The 16,608-nt window shown below is 34.2% G+C and overlaps 1 protein-coding gene across 4 annotated transcripts in view; it reads left to right on the plus strand.

The window, feature by feature from the left end:
- Positions 1-16,394, plus strand: part of Grh (grainy head) — an 89,969-nt gene extending 73,575 nt beyond the window's left edge. For 3 of the 4 annotated variants that reach the window (XM_026637877.2, XM_026637879.2, XM_026637880.2), the window contains 8 exons: positions 4,503-4,614; positions 7,848-7,942; positions 10,687-10,743; positions 11,760-11,858; positions 12,077-12,411; positions 12,551-12,752; positions 13,284-13,348; positions 13,710-16,394. In XM_026637877.2, the coding sequence (XP_026493662.1) occupies positions 4,503-4,614; positions 7,848-7,942; positions 10,687-10,743; positions 11,760-11,858; positions 12,077-12,411; positions 12,551-12,752; positions 13,284-13,348; positions 13,710-13,851 (1,107 nt within the window). In that variant the 3' untranslated portion in view covers positions 13,852-16,394. The remainder of the gene's footprint in view (positions 1-4,502; positions 4,615-7,847; positions 7,943-10,686; positions 10,744-11,759; positions 11,859-12,076; positions 12,412-12,550; positions 12,753-13,283; positions 13,349-13,709) is intronic. The other variant, XM_026637878.2, reaches the window with a different exon arrangement.
- Positions 16,395-16,608: the final 214 nt, after the last annotated feature.

The following is a 16,608-nucleotide window of genomic DNA, read 5'->3' on the forward strand; positions in this document are numbered from 1 at the left end:
TTTAGTGTTCACTGACTGACACCGATAATGCTATTCAATTTTACTTAATAACGGAAATTAAGACAATATTCACATAATATTAAGGTAGCCAAATACCAAAGTGAAAACAATAAATGAATAATAATCAAAATAATTATCAGTCACATCATTCACATTATAGGTAAATTATGCATATACGGAGATCAGTAAAACAATTACAGTTACTTACTCTTAGTTACATGTACTTACTCTGAGTATCTACTATAAAAAATAATTTAAGTCTATTTAATATATTTGTCCAATTAAATATATGAGACACGTCAATTAATGGCAAGCGGAAATGAAATCACTGAGTAAAACCGATATGTAATGACTCGCACACTTTGTCGTGTAACTTAGAATTACAAGATTACAAGTTAATTGACGAAATAGAATTATTTATGAGTAGAGAGTCTTTCGTAGAATTATAATAATGTTATTAAAAAATGATACAAGGTATTGGATATGAAAATAAATACCGACACGTACACCGTAGGCAACTGCACAGCAGTTACACCCACAGTTCCGCTCAGAATTTATGTCGAAACCGACATTCACTGCAAAGAACATTCGCAGCAAATAACCTAGGCGTTAAAACAACTAGCACAAACAACTGGCTCACTTAACAAACAGACGTATCCGTATCAGATATAGCATATCGAGACGGCAGAGCATTACTTTAGCGCTATCGATAAAGCTCAACTGTAAGCGAAATAGTTTTACCACGCAGTGAACATAAATAATTGTCATAAAGTAGATAGAACTGATAGATGGGCGGACGGCGCTAACGAGGAAGCTTTGGTACAAAAAGCGAACACAAAGAAATCGCGATCAGCGACAATACTGTTTACATTACGTCGTAACTTATTATTTAATGACTTACGCCTATATTGCGCATAAACGAGTTGATAAGCAGATGATGCGATACACAAGTACGTTCCGCTACGATTGTTATTACGCTGTACAGATTCGAAGGTGCACGAATGTGTAACGCGATAGGTATGATTAAATTACAGATATAATTCGTGTATTTAATAGTTGTTACTTGTATATAAATAGATATTATAATCTAACTTTTTGTTGTATCTCAAGTTAATAAACGTTATTACACTATTATGCACCGATTTTTTAAAGTTGGACGACTGATTTTAAGTATATTCCATTACATTGATATAAAAATGCATAAAATGTAAAAACCACAAAATCGTTTAATAAAATTTTTAATTCTTAGTATTGATTATATAATATATTAAAAATGTTAGTGTTTGGATTCGATTAGAGGGCTTAAGGAATTTAAAATATGTATTTCAATATTACTCAAATATCTATCTTCAATAAAATAAAGAAGGAAAAAATTGTCAAATTGGAATTTCGTATATGTAATAAGAATTGGAAGTCGTACGACAAATATGTGCAAAAGATTTTTCGAAACAAATCTCACCCAATTCTTATCTTATAATCGAATACAAGTAAAAATATTCGTTAAATGATGTACTTATCATAATGTATGTAAGTATATATACTGGCGCCATTACGATGAATTGTCAAAAATGTTTTATGGGATAGGAATTTAGCTTATATTTTATATTATACATACATACCTAGTTAACAACAAAAAAATGTTTTATATTCATGAATGCTAAAAGCAATTAATAATAATAAAAATATTTTTTTGCTACACATTAAATTGCTGGTAGTTTAGTTTCAAGGTTTGTAATAATATGTCATTAAAAATCTGAAAATCAAAGTCATTTCAAAGGTCTTGTAATAGTTCAAAAACAAGTCGGTTACGTTGCTAATATATGAAATGTTTGAATCAAATGCTTAATTATTTAAGTAGAGTGATGAAATGAATTCGGGTTGTCAGAGCGTAATGGGCGACACGGGCACGCGGTCGCTCGTGTGCGACACACGGCGCGGGCGCAAGAGAAAGCGTGCTTAATCAGATAACTCAGATTGTCAACCGAACTCGGGCTCCTGAAATCGGGTCGAATGTCGATACACTCGGTTAATTAATTGACGGTCCGAAAACTTGGAAGTAACTGGTCCGAAAAGGCAAAACTGTTGTGAAACATGTGAATTGCTTTTAATACAAAAAAATAACTCATAAAAGTTCGTTTCCATGTTAAAGTATTCCACGTTAAAGTATAATCATAAACTGTAATTCAACTCGGCAAAGTTCTTATCGCTTAACAAAATATTGTTTTCGTACAAGACGAAATATCTGTTGAATAAACTTACTTATTTTATTTCAAATATTTAGGCAGATTGACAAATGAGCCACCTGATAGGGAATTTACCATTTATTGACATTGCACTGTAAGAAACATCAACCAGCCCTTAAATCATCAATGAACCACCAACCTTGGGAACTATGATATTATGCCCCTTGAAGTTATACTGATTCACTCACCTTTCAAGCCGGAACATAATAATTCTAAGTACCTACTGCCATTTGGCGGTAGAATATGTGATCATTGAGTGGTACCTTGGGTAGCTACAACTACCTACCCAAGGCTTGCACAAAATCCTACCACCAAGTAAAGTTGCTGGAATGGTTTAATAATTATATAATTAATATGTTACATTATTTCAGAATTATTGTTAAAGTATAATTGCTTAATCCATGTTTATGTATATTAATATATATATACAGTTACACATAGATTATTGGTTATACAATAACCGTTGATCGAGTAGTATTATTTTTTTTTTTTAAATAGCTTTTAAAATAGCATACAGAAATCCTGTAGGTGTACAAACTATAGCATATAATATTACCTTTTATGAAAATTAAAAGAACATTTGTTTATTAAAAAAAAGGTTGTAACATTAAATTCATTCTGAAACATAAAGCAAAGTGGAATATTTTTTGTATTTTCGTATGTTTTGTTTTCGTTTTTATTCAATCGCCATAGGTCAAGATGTCTTTTGATAATTAAAATATTATCATCTAATTATGACAAGCCATCAATAACTACTAAAGAAAAGAAAACTAATAAAGGACAATTGTATTTTAATGCTATGGTGACTTGCCTATAATTGTTACCTAATTCAGACATTTAAGATTGTTGATTACAGCAATGTATCTCTGTCGCGCGACAATAGCTACATTGTTCATTATCAATCGCAACTTTAAAATAGACACTAAATTACGTAAAGCATTACCAGTTGGGCTCTAAATTAGTCGCTAAGTGTTATGAATCATTTATTCGTGGTCGATATTTATATTATTATACAAATCTTAAATAACAGAATGAATAACGATACCAAAACAAATAAACTCGATATTTATTACAAGCAATAAACCCAAATTTGAATGACATTTTGAATACTTTGGAACGAATTATATGCCTAGTCAAATCTCATTTACAGTTAAACATGCATTATGTATTTTCAAAAATACTTATGTCTCTTAGGAATTCTAATAAAGCAGTAAATATTTATATTTATTAATACCGATGTGATGTGCTCATGTAGAGGCGGAGTATACCGTTATAATTTTATACGTGGAGTATCTATTAGTATGCGCGGTTCCGTTGAGTTTACGCAGCGCCCGATCTACGGAGAAAGCCCGTGTCCCCCTTATTGAAACGCAGAGCTATTCGCCGGCGCAAATTACTCATAAATTCATCTATCTACAATAAAACATTGTGTTTATTACCCGTGGCTAACACTGTAACCATGTATCCTTGCGTAATTTAATTGCGGTCCTAGGTAATAGTCAATTTCTACGCCAGTTCTGAATATTTCCATATCTGATTTGTTAGTAGTGTATATAAGTATACGATAATGCAATAAAAAAAACAGTAACGGGGTACTGATTATTTTATAAGGACTATTGGTTCATACGTAAATCCACTCGGCATTGAGGTGCAGGGCGCGGCCGACCGTCGCCGAACAACGTACCGATCCATCAATCAAAGGCGACGATCGGAGGTGCTTTCTCGTCGTTAGCCCTATATGGCCAGCCTGGCACTACGCCTGGCGTAAGCCATTTCTTTTTCACTTTATTTTCTAACCTGTCTATAGAAATCGCTTTAACAGCATATTTCACCTACCGTCTAAATGGAAATAGTATTCAAAGTTCATGTCATATTAAAATAATTCATTTAACGTAACGTTGCTGCAATGTAATTAAATGATGACATTCGCGTAATTCTTGCGTCGGTAAGCTCCAAAATCGACAATGCTAGTGAACATGCGTGCAGACTACATAACAACGTCAAATTTACTAAAAAATATATACCGTATTTATTTTATTTATTTATTTATACTTTATTGCACCCAAACTTAAAACTAAAAATTACAATATTGAAACAAAAAGTTGCATGAGGTGCAACAGGCGGCCTTATCGCTCAGCAGCGATCTCTTCCAGGCAACCTTTGGGCAGAGGATCATAATATTTACCGTACTACAAATGTTATAGATAATTAGTTATGTATGAATATATCCATGTTTATTTATTTTTACTTTTGTTGTAGAGCGTCGTAATGCTTATGTTCCGAGAAGAAAAATCACCTGAAGATGAAATCAAAGCATGGCAGTTTTGGCATGGCAGACAACATTCAGTCAAGCAGAGGATACTAGATGCCGGTAAGTTTAAACTTAGGAGATATTACAACAGTATTATTGCGTGAGATTCAATAATTAAGTTTATGTAAAGAAGTTTAATTGGAAAACAATGAGTCGTATGCGAGTAAAATGTTAAGACGGTAGCTAATACAAGGGCTCAAATTACTATAAAAACATAGTTAGTCGTGCTCGAGGCAACATAGAAACATGTAGAAGAGGTTGCGTGCGGTGGCCTCGGCTGCCCGGGCGGCGGCACTTGCTCGCCACGCAGGACCTAATTACCGTGCTGCGAGGCAGATAGCCGCGGAGACGCAAATGCACAACGCTACCCACCATTATATGTCGTTAGGCCATTTGCATAAATAACGCACAACGAGTGGATCTTCCACACCCCACAAAGATCTATTAATTCTCACGTCTAAAAATAAAACCAGTGGCGCCGCATTTGGTATCGAATAACATCGTCTCTATTACTTACTCTCTAGCGTAGCATTCACATAATGACGACATTTCATAATAACTAATTAAAAATCTTACATAGCGTTCCCATTTCCCGGTAGAGTGGTTCAGTAAAACGATATTTAATATAGATAGCCGACTTTATGAACTCGAGAAAAGAGTAACAGGAAATCATAAGAAATCACAGTTCTAGTAATGATGTTAAAGCATCCATTGAATTTGTCGACACAAACTTAAAATATATAACGCGCATTTTAAAGCCGTCAGTCGGCAACAGATCGCATGATATCTGCTGAGTTGTCTAAAATGAAGAGTCAAGATATAAGCAAGGGTACGATATAGACGCGCGCGGACGTAATTACCGCGATGATATCGAGGAGCGCGTTCATTAGCATGTTAATTGCGCGGCGAACCTCCTCCCGCGCCCGCGTACCGTATTTTGCTACAATGATAATAATTTTGTATTACACTAAGCGACTAAGTATAAGATTTGTAAAACATTTAATCAAAATTAAGTGATCATATATATGATCACAGCTGTAAATAAACAAACTTGTTGTAAAGTTAAATGAAAATTGACCTAAATTTCAAGCTAAGTAGTTAGGTAAAATATTGCGTAATAAACAGAATGGTCGCTTATTAATCTTCTGACATGCTTATTGAAATAAACAGCGCTGATATATGACACTTTATACGATCTAACATTACTTAGCTGAGACTCAAAGCATTTGTAATGAGTGACTCTGCGGCTACAAGCAGTGCCTATAAATTTAATCTCAAGGAAAATAAAAACATGGAAGCCATTAATTCGCGCGGCCGGGCCAAGTTTAATGTCAAGGTTTCTAGCTTATCTCGATGTTAGTCAAGTTTTATTTTTTACTTTGTTGTGTTATTATATAGAATAATGATGTCTAAACTCGTAGGAATTCCGTTGCTTTCGTGTTCATTTTTGGTTATACTCGCCTCAACATAGTTAAAAACGTTTGGTTACTATAATAGAGTATGTTTCAGTAAAGGTTTTATGGAGGATTACAATATAGCCATAGTATACATAGGTTGTTTGCATATATTAAAATAACACTGACGCCATTTTATCTTTATTGCTTTTGTTTTAAAATTAGTTATCACTTGTAAGTAAAAATACATAAAGTTTAATAATCTACACAAAGAACAAGCTATTTATAAAATAAACATCAAAAGGAGGTGTTTATATGATGTTACGATAGAAGAGACGTCTAACAAATGCAACGAACTTGGAAGCAGCGTCAAGGGCGATATTGGACACCTGTGCGCAGGCGTGTGAAAGCGCGGAGACTCGCAATCGTAGGGGAGAGGTAAGAGGGGAGAGGTCCTGCGCCGCAACGCACTGCGCCTCTACACAATACCTTCTCCGATTACGTACGTGTCTTCTTGTATCGCGTGTCCACTGGCCGTTTCAGTGCAGCGTAGCTCCTTGGTTTACCCACTTATTTCTTTTGTCAGTTTTCATTACACCACGCTTCAGTGATTACTAATTAGACTCTTGAAACGTACTGTTTTGAAAATAATAAAAGAGTCTCAGCATTATTCTGTCTCATATTTACACTTATTGACGAAAACATCAGCTATTTTTTTAAACAAATATTCACGCAATAATCCTTGAATTAAAAATACACTTATTTTCATATTTTAGTTCAAATAGTGCAACATTATTTTCACTATGTCATGTTCATTCAATATTACGCTTATCTGATATTAATAATGTTGTGCCATATTGCAACTCCATATTTTAATTTTTTTTTATGTTTTAAACAACAAAGCATATGTTTTAAGCCCTTAACTCTTCTGAGTCTTTAACTCTTTTTCTCTATTAAAAAGTTAATAGAGAAAAAGAGTTAAAGACTCAATAAATATATTAGTACTTAATAACTAAAATTAATAGTTACTACTTAAATCAGATAAGACTTAGTCATCAGTGTGTGTATTCCCATCAGAGGAAATCGACCTTTCCTATTAAGCGCAATAAATTACAGACGCTAAATTTCAAAGTGACCATTATGCAGTTTGTAGAGAGGTGTAAATTCTTATAAGAACATTGTCATTTCAACTCATAAATTTGTAAGAAGCTGTTAAACAATATGGTGCGTGAGGGCGGGCGGCGGTCCTCCCGTTGCTCGTAAACACGTCAGCGGGGCGCGCGCCCGCACAGATTGCAGAGCGACTGATAGCGCGCCCACGCGCCGTCCGCCGCGCCACGCCACGCCGCGCCACACCACGATTACTCACTAACGACCACCGCCTGTCTGTTAATGCAGCCCTCGTACTCCAAAATGCAATAAACAACTGTAACAAAATACAAATCAACTTGTGACTTATTTAAGGCGGCGCGCTGATTTACCTGAACACCTGCAAATCTTAAAGATAACTTATTATAGTGGAACTAATGGTTTATGGAGTATTAAAATGCAAAAAAACATTATAAAGACATATTTTAGTTTAAATCACAGTAATTTTGAAAAGGTAGAGTTCCATTTAGTTTTAAAATTAAAATAAATTATCTTAAGCGGATTTATCGCCGTTTAGCTAGGTGGGACTGATAGGAATTTAGGTCCGCGCATACTAATTGCATACTAACAGAAATGAAAACATAGCAATTGCCGATGAAACGATCCTATCACATGATTATTCACGCCCCGCAAATAAATTTCCGTCGCCGATGACGTATTGTGCGTTGATATCTTAATCGAAATCTCCGCAAGCATTAGTACACAGTTACTTGAAGACAAGATTAATGACAACTTGTGGTTTTGTTACAGACACGAAGAACAGCATTGGACTCGCCGGCTGCATCGAAGAGGTAGCTCATAATGCTATTGCCGTCTACTGGAACCCACTTGAAAGTGCAGCCAAGGTAAATAATCATGAAGATTAATATAAGATGTTTTGGTATGGCGTTTACGTGCTTTCTCCAAATGGAATAAATAATTCTATAATGCCTACAGAACCAAAAGTAGATATGAAACACACCGCTTTGTACTTTAAATTATTTATAAAGAGCTCATTATTTTATGAAATTTAAATTCAGATCACAATTTGATTACACTTATTAAGGACTAATTGAAAAAAGAATAAAATCCTGCAACCTTATTTGGGTTTGCTGCAAATGAAGCAAAAAAATTCGTCGTTCTTGAATATACGAGACAAAGCCTTCGGTTTCGGAGTAAATTTTTTTAAATATTTTTTTTCATATATGACCAAATATCTTAGGTTGAACTTACAAGAATTAAAATATTTGAATTTTAATAAGTATACACATTTATATTATAATATAATATAAGATGGGTGGACCATGGAAGGCCACCTTAACGAGTAAACACTTTTTATTCGTTAATTAACTGGATAAATGAAGGAATCAAATTTTTAAGTAATACTTTGTTTTATTGTGTACCATATCAATCACTTTTTTGAAGCTAGCTTTAATCACTTTTTATTAAAATTAAGTTTTATTAAGCTCTTCCAAATGGCCTTGCAAGGAACATGGCTCCAAACAAGGCCAATATTATACATCAGTCGTTTGACTTAAAAATAGAATTGTAAACATTGATATATATGCTTTTGCTAAAATTACATATTAAGCTCTTTCATCTAAGCGAAACATTAAATGCTCAATATGTTTTTATCATCTATAAAAAACTCAACGAACATTGCTTGAACACCATCCTATAACTAAGAATATATTAAAGAGAATTATTTAAAAATAGTAGTAATGAGTATTATATTGACATCAAATAACTTCCTAACGCGTTTTATAATAAAATTTAAAACTTTTTTTTTTACCTAAAATGGCCTTCTTATGGGTCCGTTCTTTGTAAGGCCAAAATGTTCCTAAGAAGGCCTAACTAACAATTATTATCAATTACTTTTTTTAAGAAGTGAGATTCATTAAAATGGTGTTTTACAATAGGCTTATTCATTTTTTGAGCTCTAGCTGGATTCATTAGCTGGGGTTTTCTTTTTTTGAAATAGATGGGTTTCGAGCCAAAAACATATTGAACCATTTGTGTCCGGCCATTCTTGTGCATATATATTGAAAGTGTTCTTGATTTTAAGCCTCATACAAAATAAAAAGGCTCGTTTCCTGATAAATTTAGGCGTAAAGCGATACACCCAGTTTTGTAAAACGTTTGATTCGCTGTGAAAAATCCTCTTCTAATTGTTTTGTCAAAATAATTTTGAAAAAGAGTATTCAACATGACTTTAAAAATTTAATAAACCTTATAAATAAAAATATTATAAATATAAAACATTGTTTTAACTGTAACGGTACGTATTTATAACTAAAAAGTAACTGTTCATATGTTATATGGTTTGTAGAAGTTCCTTGTAAGGCCTATGTACCCTAGCAGGGCCAACCGTCAAATTTTTGATTGGCCTTATAAGGAACCAACGACTTTCCTAAGAATACTACCAATATTTTAACTTATTTCGAAGCAAAACTATTTTATTTTCTGAAATACCATAAACATATCCTTATACTATAATTTACAGTAACAAATATGAGATAATAATACGTTATTAAACTAAAAACCTTTGTTTTTCTGTGCGCGCGATTAACAATTGTAACGTCGACGACAAAGTCTACGAAGCATGAGATCGAACAGCCACAATAGTGGCGCATGCGACTTGCCGCTGCGTCTGTGGCCTTGATTTTGATGCATCTTAGTGTATAGCAGAAGGAATATGTCTTTACATGTCAATAACTACGAATTTTCAATAGTTTACCTTCAAAGGAGCGTGGCCTTCCATGGTCCACCCACCTTATATAAACGTGATTGTATCCAGTTGCGCCGGTGATACATTTATTATAATTGATTTACCTTGATTTAAAACTGTACGGCTAACAATTTAATATGAGATTTTCATTAATTTTGTAGACAAGATAAAGGCTATTGAATGTCTGTATTTTAAACAGCTTTATATAAATGTATTACGGCGGAACAGATTTATTTTAAATATTAGGTCTAACAATGCAAACGTCACTTACTTCAAAATTTACAGCATTAGAACGCGATATTTCAGTATCTATTTTAGCTTTAAGGCGTAAAACAGAAATTGTGTGTGTTGCTGCAGCTTGCCGTTTTCTAAAATTGGTTTTGGTTCTACTCGGGCACATTATTCAAGCGTGAATAATCGGTTATCGATATTCATAATTATTTACGATTGCTGAGAATAGCCGTAGCGGATGCAAGTAGTTTGCGACATATAATATGCACCCTGACAGTGATCGGTAGCAGCGGCGGCGGCGAGGAAAAACGCGATGGGTCATTTGCATAGACCACAGTAATGAGTTTGCCTCGGTTCAGCCTCGGTTACCGCCTCCCGGCGTCGACTTGCTACGCTATTACACACTTACGTCGAACCTTCAATAAGTTTCATTAAAATCAACTTGTCACTTAAAGCTTTTTACTGCCCTTCGCATAAAAAGTCTATACTTGTGCGCCTTATTCCAAGTGTGTAAGGTACAAAACTCGTCTGTCGGTACTTAGCACATATGATGTTACGTCCTCTAGTTATAACGAATGTTGCAAGCTATCATGTAATGTTTAATTCCATATAATCTATATGAATAACCATATTTTTTATGCTTATTTTCAGATTAATATTGCTGTACAATGTTTGAGTACGGACTTCAGTAGCCAGAAGGGAGTTAAGGTTTGTATTATTATTACTGTATAAGTGAGTTATAATTTATAAAAAAAAAAAAATACATATCGAATATACTTATAGTACTTTGTAAGTTATAATATAAAGGAAAACAAAGTTAATAAATATTTACGTTTACATTTACATACAACTGTAGACATAATTGTATAGTCGTAAGATTAACGCACAGATTTCAACTTAAAATACAAGCGATGATAGGTACCGATAGTCACGTTATTTGTTATAAATACGCGCGAAGTAAAATATACACTTACTCTACAAATGTAATCACATTTTTTATATAGCAGAATTTTAATTGAACTTGCGGCACTGAAAGTATTTAAATTAACGTAACGATACGTCGTTGCCGCCATCGAGGCTCGGGGTCGGTAACCGCTTTGTCGCCTGCGACTACCCGATAACTAGCAACTGACGTAAGGTCATCAACGTCGCGAAAAATACCTAGGTATGTCGTTCGGTAATCGCTAACTAATATTGTTCTACCGCGATTGCCGTTTTCACCACTTTATTATATTATTCGTCTCTTGACTTGGCGTGATTGTGGAGTGACGCCGCAACGACGACCTCGAAGCAACGCAATTAAGAAGTTTTTAAAGCGATTCGATTCAGACACGTGCATATTTTTTCCTTATTCGTGAATTTTACGCAATTATCCCTTATGTACGTTTATTAAAACTGTTTTTTTGTTTCAATGCTAAGGCAGTAATAGATTTTAAGCGTGAAATAGCGTTTGTTGATTGTTTACTTTGATTTACTAAAGCAATAAATTAAAATGGGTCGTAGCTACAAAAATATTATCTCACAAAAACGCAATCAAATAATGTTTATTTATTCAACAATGACATTAAGCACATAAAATATAATATCTATCTACATATAAATATATACATACATAGAATGTTGCAAAATTGTTCACAAATATAAATATTTTTTTCTAAATTGTTTTTCTCTTTCAATACCTTCACTGTTTTGTTTTAAATATTGTTTTATTTTCTTGGTTACAGGGCTTACCACTACATATTCAGATCGACACTTTTGAAGATCCACGAGACTCACAAGTTTATCATAGAGGATATTGCCAAATCAAAGTTTTTTGCGACAAAGTAAGAATCATTATAATATGTTGATTTTGATATTTTGCATTTAATTGTACTTTTATATCACACTAAATTTATAACATTACATAAAATTTATTTATTTTTGAATATTAAGAACTCTTATAGCAGTGGCTATAATTAGCTGCATTAATAAGTCATAATAGAGATTGAAGTAATAATAAGTTGTAATGATCAGCATTTCATATTTAATGTGTACGTTGAAGGGGGCTGAAAGAAAAACAAGAGACGAAGAAAGAAGAGCAGCGAAAAGAAAAATGTCGGCTACAAATAGAAAAAAGTTGGATGAAATTTATCATCCGGTGACTGAAAGAAGCGAATTTTACTCTATGGCTGACTTAACAAAACCGCCAGTGTTGTTCAGTCCGGCTGAAGACATCGATAAGTTAACAGGAATGGACATACAGGGATTCTATGGACACGACGAAGCGGCTCTAGCCGAAGCTCACCTCAAAGGTGCTTCCCCTTTCCTGTTACATGCGGCAAAACCTCAAGCACCTGCGCTCAAGTTTCACAATCACTTTCCACCTGATGCACCGGCGTAAGTATATCACAGTCATATGCTCTTACAAAAAAAAGAATCAAATACCAATTCAAAAATAAAAATAATATGAAAGTAATTCAATACTTATATTTATTACTTTACATGAGATTTCATTATTTTATTTTTACCCATGCAGGTACCGATCGGATGTAGGCGGATTATCACCATATAGCGACAGAAAAGACTCTCTAGAATTGGAAGGCGTGCTCGGAAAGCGCGCGCGCACGTCTACGCCGCCGCTCAGCGAACGCGTCATGCTCTATGTCCGTCAGGATACTGACGACGTGTACACACCACTCCACGTGGTGCCACCCACCACGCAGGGTCTTCTGCACGCTGTAAGTTCCACCGCATACCACTCAGCAACTCTTGACACGTCACATTGACCGATAGACAATCGAGTCAAAGTTACGTATCAAGGACCCGGTGAGCACAAGAATAACCTTGGTGATGTCGGCTAACCGCAGAGCGCGAGTAAACGAGATATGATAAATTTTCTCTTTTACTCGTAATTCGATATTCGTTTAGGAAGACTTTTAACTTCCGCAATAACGTAAACGAAAGGAATCGAGACGCTTCGTCCGCGTCGCGGGCGCCTGCCGCGCGGCCGCCGCCCGCGTCGCGCTCTTACCGATGTGGTGCTTCATAACCCCGTCTAATACAATCCACACGATCATCATAACTGCATGTTGTAATTAACACCCGCGCGGCCGCCGTACCGGATCCCGCACTCCTCGCGCGACTTACTTTTTTGTTCTTGTGAAACCACTAGACCGGTTACGAGCCATCGTTAGATCCGTTAGACGAGACGTCTCGGTTTAAAAACAGAAGGCCCATTGTAATTTGTTTTATTTTCTCCTCATTTTCAGATTGAGAATAAGTACAAAATTTCAAGTTCGGCAATTAATAATCTTTATCGAAAGAACAAGAAAGGGTAAGTGGTTTTCATTGGCCTCTAAACGTTCTGTTGACACATACCGGCCGCCTCGCGTTAAATATTGCCTCGCTTGTTCAGAGGGCGCGCCACTAACTTCACTTGCTTGTAATATGAAGAGACCCCTTGAGGAATTCATGTTTGCTTAGTATTAAATATCATCATCCGTTTCCCTAGCTGACCTTGATTCCCCCTAATGATTGCAGTGGCATTAGTAATATATTCCTTTTATTAATAATGTTTACATAAATACAATATTAATATCTTAACTAGTTATCTAATATTTAATGGAATTATTCTTTATTATCTTGATTATTGAAGTGTGCATTCCCAGGACTAATTATCACAAACGTTATTGTAGGATTACGGCCAAAATTGATGACGAGATGTTGGCATACTATTGCAACGAGGACCTGTTTCTCTTGGAAGTGCGCCCAGCGAGCTCCAGTGAAGACGAGCCTCTCTACGATATCACCTTCGTGGAGTTGCCTCTAGAACATTAACGCTAGTGCTACTTTCGCGTTTAATTCTACCCAAATCCTATGCAGACGAATTGAAAATTTATAAAAGAAAATACTGTAAAAATTCTATACAAACATTATAGTTGCATAAATCTGGATTGTAATAGACTTTCTAGTAACAACATATTCGTCTGCATCGGACAATGTTCACCACTATCCGTGTTCTTAATTTATCTTTTCTTAAAATTAGAAGTGTAACGTCTAATGTGGTGAACGTTAAAATTCAGTGTCATAACATTCCGTATTATGTGCTCATTATTTATAAATAAGGTTGTCTCTAAAGTGTCGATCTCAGGTTGAAATTTACTATTAAGGAAAAAACATCAAAACAACGATACGTTTATATTAATAAAACGAATGTCACAAATCGTGGTTGACCGTTTCATAAACGGCGATGGGACCATTTTGTATATATATATATATACATCTATCTCTTAGTGCCTTACGAAACATTCTAAAAGATAGTAATGGCCGAGAAAAACGATTGTTTTATTTGGTAGTGTGAACATTGGCTTCTTTTTTTGGAATAATCGTTACAAATAAGTAAACGAATTGTTAAAGGACGTAATGATCTGCTTCCGAATTAAATTGTGTGTGCCATTCACTCGGTTATCATACTAGATTTATGTAGTTATCGTTTAACAGGTACCTTTAATCTTGCCATGATGATAAAGTAAGAAAGTTCTTGTCACAAATGTAATATTGTAGATTAATACTACTACAGTAAACAAGAAAAATAATGTGCCTTTGTCATAATTAATTTTTATATCTTAATGTAAGTGAGTTAAGTCAAATTAAATGCCATCCACTTTGTTAAGTTTTATATGGATAAGTTTGCTTTATAAGCTCGCTCAATTCATTCATTTAGTAAAGTTGATATTAGTTGTAAGATCAGTCACAATGTTGTTTCCATTTTAAAAATATTATCATAACTAGAACATGTTATGAACACTGCACGAAATATTCCAGGTGTGAATATAGAGTACAATGATATGAAATCAATCGTATTTGGCGTCATCTCGGTCGATCTTGTGATACTGCCTTTAAAACCGAAAAGGAAAATGATTGATAAGAATAATCAATGTACAGTAAAGAGAAATTAAAATTTTAAATGAGACAATGTTGTTACTTCGCATAATAAACGCTAGATATAATATTTTGTCATTAACAGTCTCATTGTCGACCATCAGAACAACTTTAACATTCATAAGCGGGAGTGGTTTGCATACAATGTTACAATTTTATTCATAATAGATATTGATATATTTTATTTTACGATACATAAGTCATCGGGCCATGACAACTGATAATGTGAATAGGATATAACCGTTCAAGACTTAGGTATTTATAAGATTTATCACAGAACTTTAATTTTCGATCCGCGCCGACTTTTAAATCTAAAGTTTAACTCAGATGATCGATTTGAGAAAATATATTTTATTATCTGACAACTCAGAAGATACGTTAGGTTTTCTCCACCGATTAATTCAAAATTCAGAACCAGGTTCTGTTCCTTAAAAGGATTGGTCGCAGACAAAGTCACCCAAGATAGTTATTATGTTAAGTGCTGTGCCTAGTGCGGACGGTTCGAATAACTGCCATATTATGACATAGTTTAGATTACTCGATGATTTAGTGTTAAGAATTTTAATATAGGTCTTTTATTGTTCACGCATGTTGCAAGTAAAATCGAATTTTATTAGAATAAAACTTGGTACGTATTTCGGTATTTACGTATTTTATGTATTGTGTTGTTTTGTTTTCTAAAACGAACCGCGTTCGGTGTTTCGGAACATCCGTCCGACGCATGTTGTATATCTTCCATATTATATTAACATTTTTACTCACTCGTTGATATCTTCCCACTTTATTTTAAGAAATTTGGAATCTCTATAAATGTTATAAGTTTATGCATTTCATTGCTCAAAGTCTGCATTTAGTTCGGAGCGGGGCGGACTCTAAGATTTTCATCGTGTTATATTGTACTTACTTATGCGTATCGTCATAATGATATTTATTTATGTACTTATGGTTATAAATTGTGCAGCTTTAATGTTTACTCACATTGATGTTAGATCGTGATTCTGAATCTCGTCATAAGTCACAAACGTCAGTAGCAATAAAATACGTAATTCAGTATAGTAGTTCAATGGGCGTGTTCTCGGGGCGTCGCCGGTGCGCCGCGGCGTTGTTGTGCAATGCTTAAGTTTATCAGAGTAACTATAAAACGTGTGTATATTGGAGTGGACGATGGCGTAAATCGGTTTAGTAAATGGACGCGGGCGCGCCGGCGCACGCGCACGATCCGCCGCCTCGTGGAGATAGTCACACTAGTTATTATACACATGCCGAAAGTGGTAGCACATTTTCGTTATAAAATTTTAATCTACTTAAGTTTAAATTGAATAGATGTTACGTTATTCTTTTATATGAATATTTGTAAGTTGTCATAAAAATATTATTAATATAATTATTTTTATCAAAGTTTATAATCTAAATAAAAATGTTTTTCTTCAAAACATAAATGGTATTTTTATTCTCATTATCCTTATAATATTACTATTAAAAAAAAAAGGAAAATTACAACATAAATTAATAAGACCATGAAAAAAAAAGTAATATTAAAAGTATTTAAATAGGTATCTAAATATAGCTTATAGATTGACATAAGATTGTCATAATATATAGGTACCTATTTGGTTTTTTTTTATATTAATTCATTGTGGATGATGGAATGCG

Source organism: Vanessa tameamea, chromosome 2, assembly GCF_037043105.1.
Source record: "Vanessa tameamea isolate UH-Manoa-2023 chromosome 2, ilVanTame1 primary haplotype, whole genome shotgun sequence".
Lineage (NCBI taxonomy): Eukaryota > Metazoa > Arthropoda > Insecta > Lepidoptera > Nymphalidae > Vanessa > Vanessa tameamea.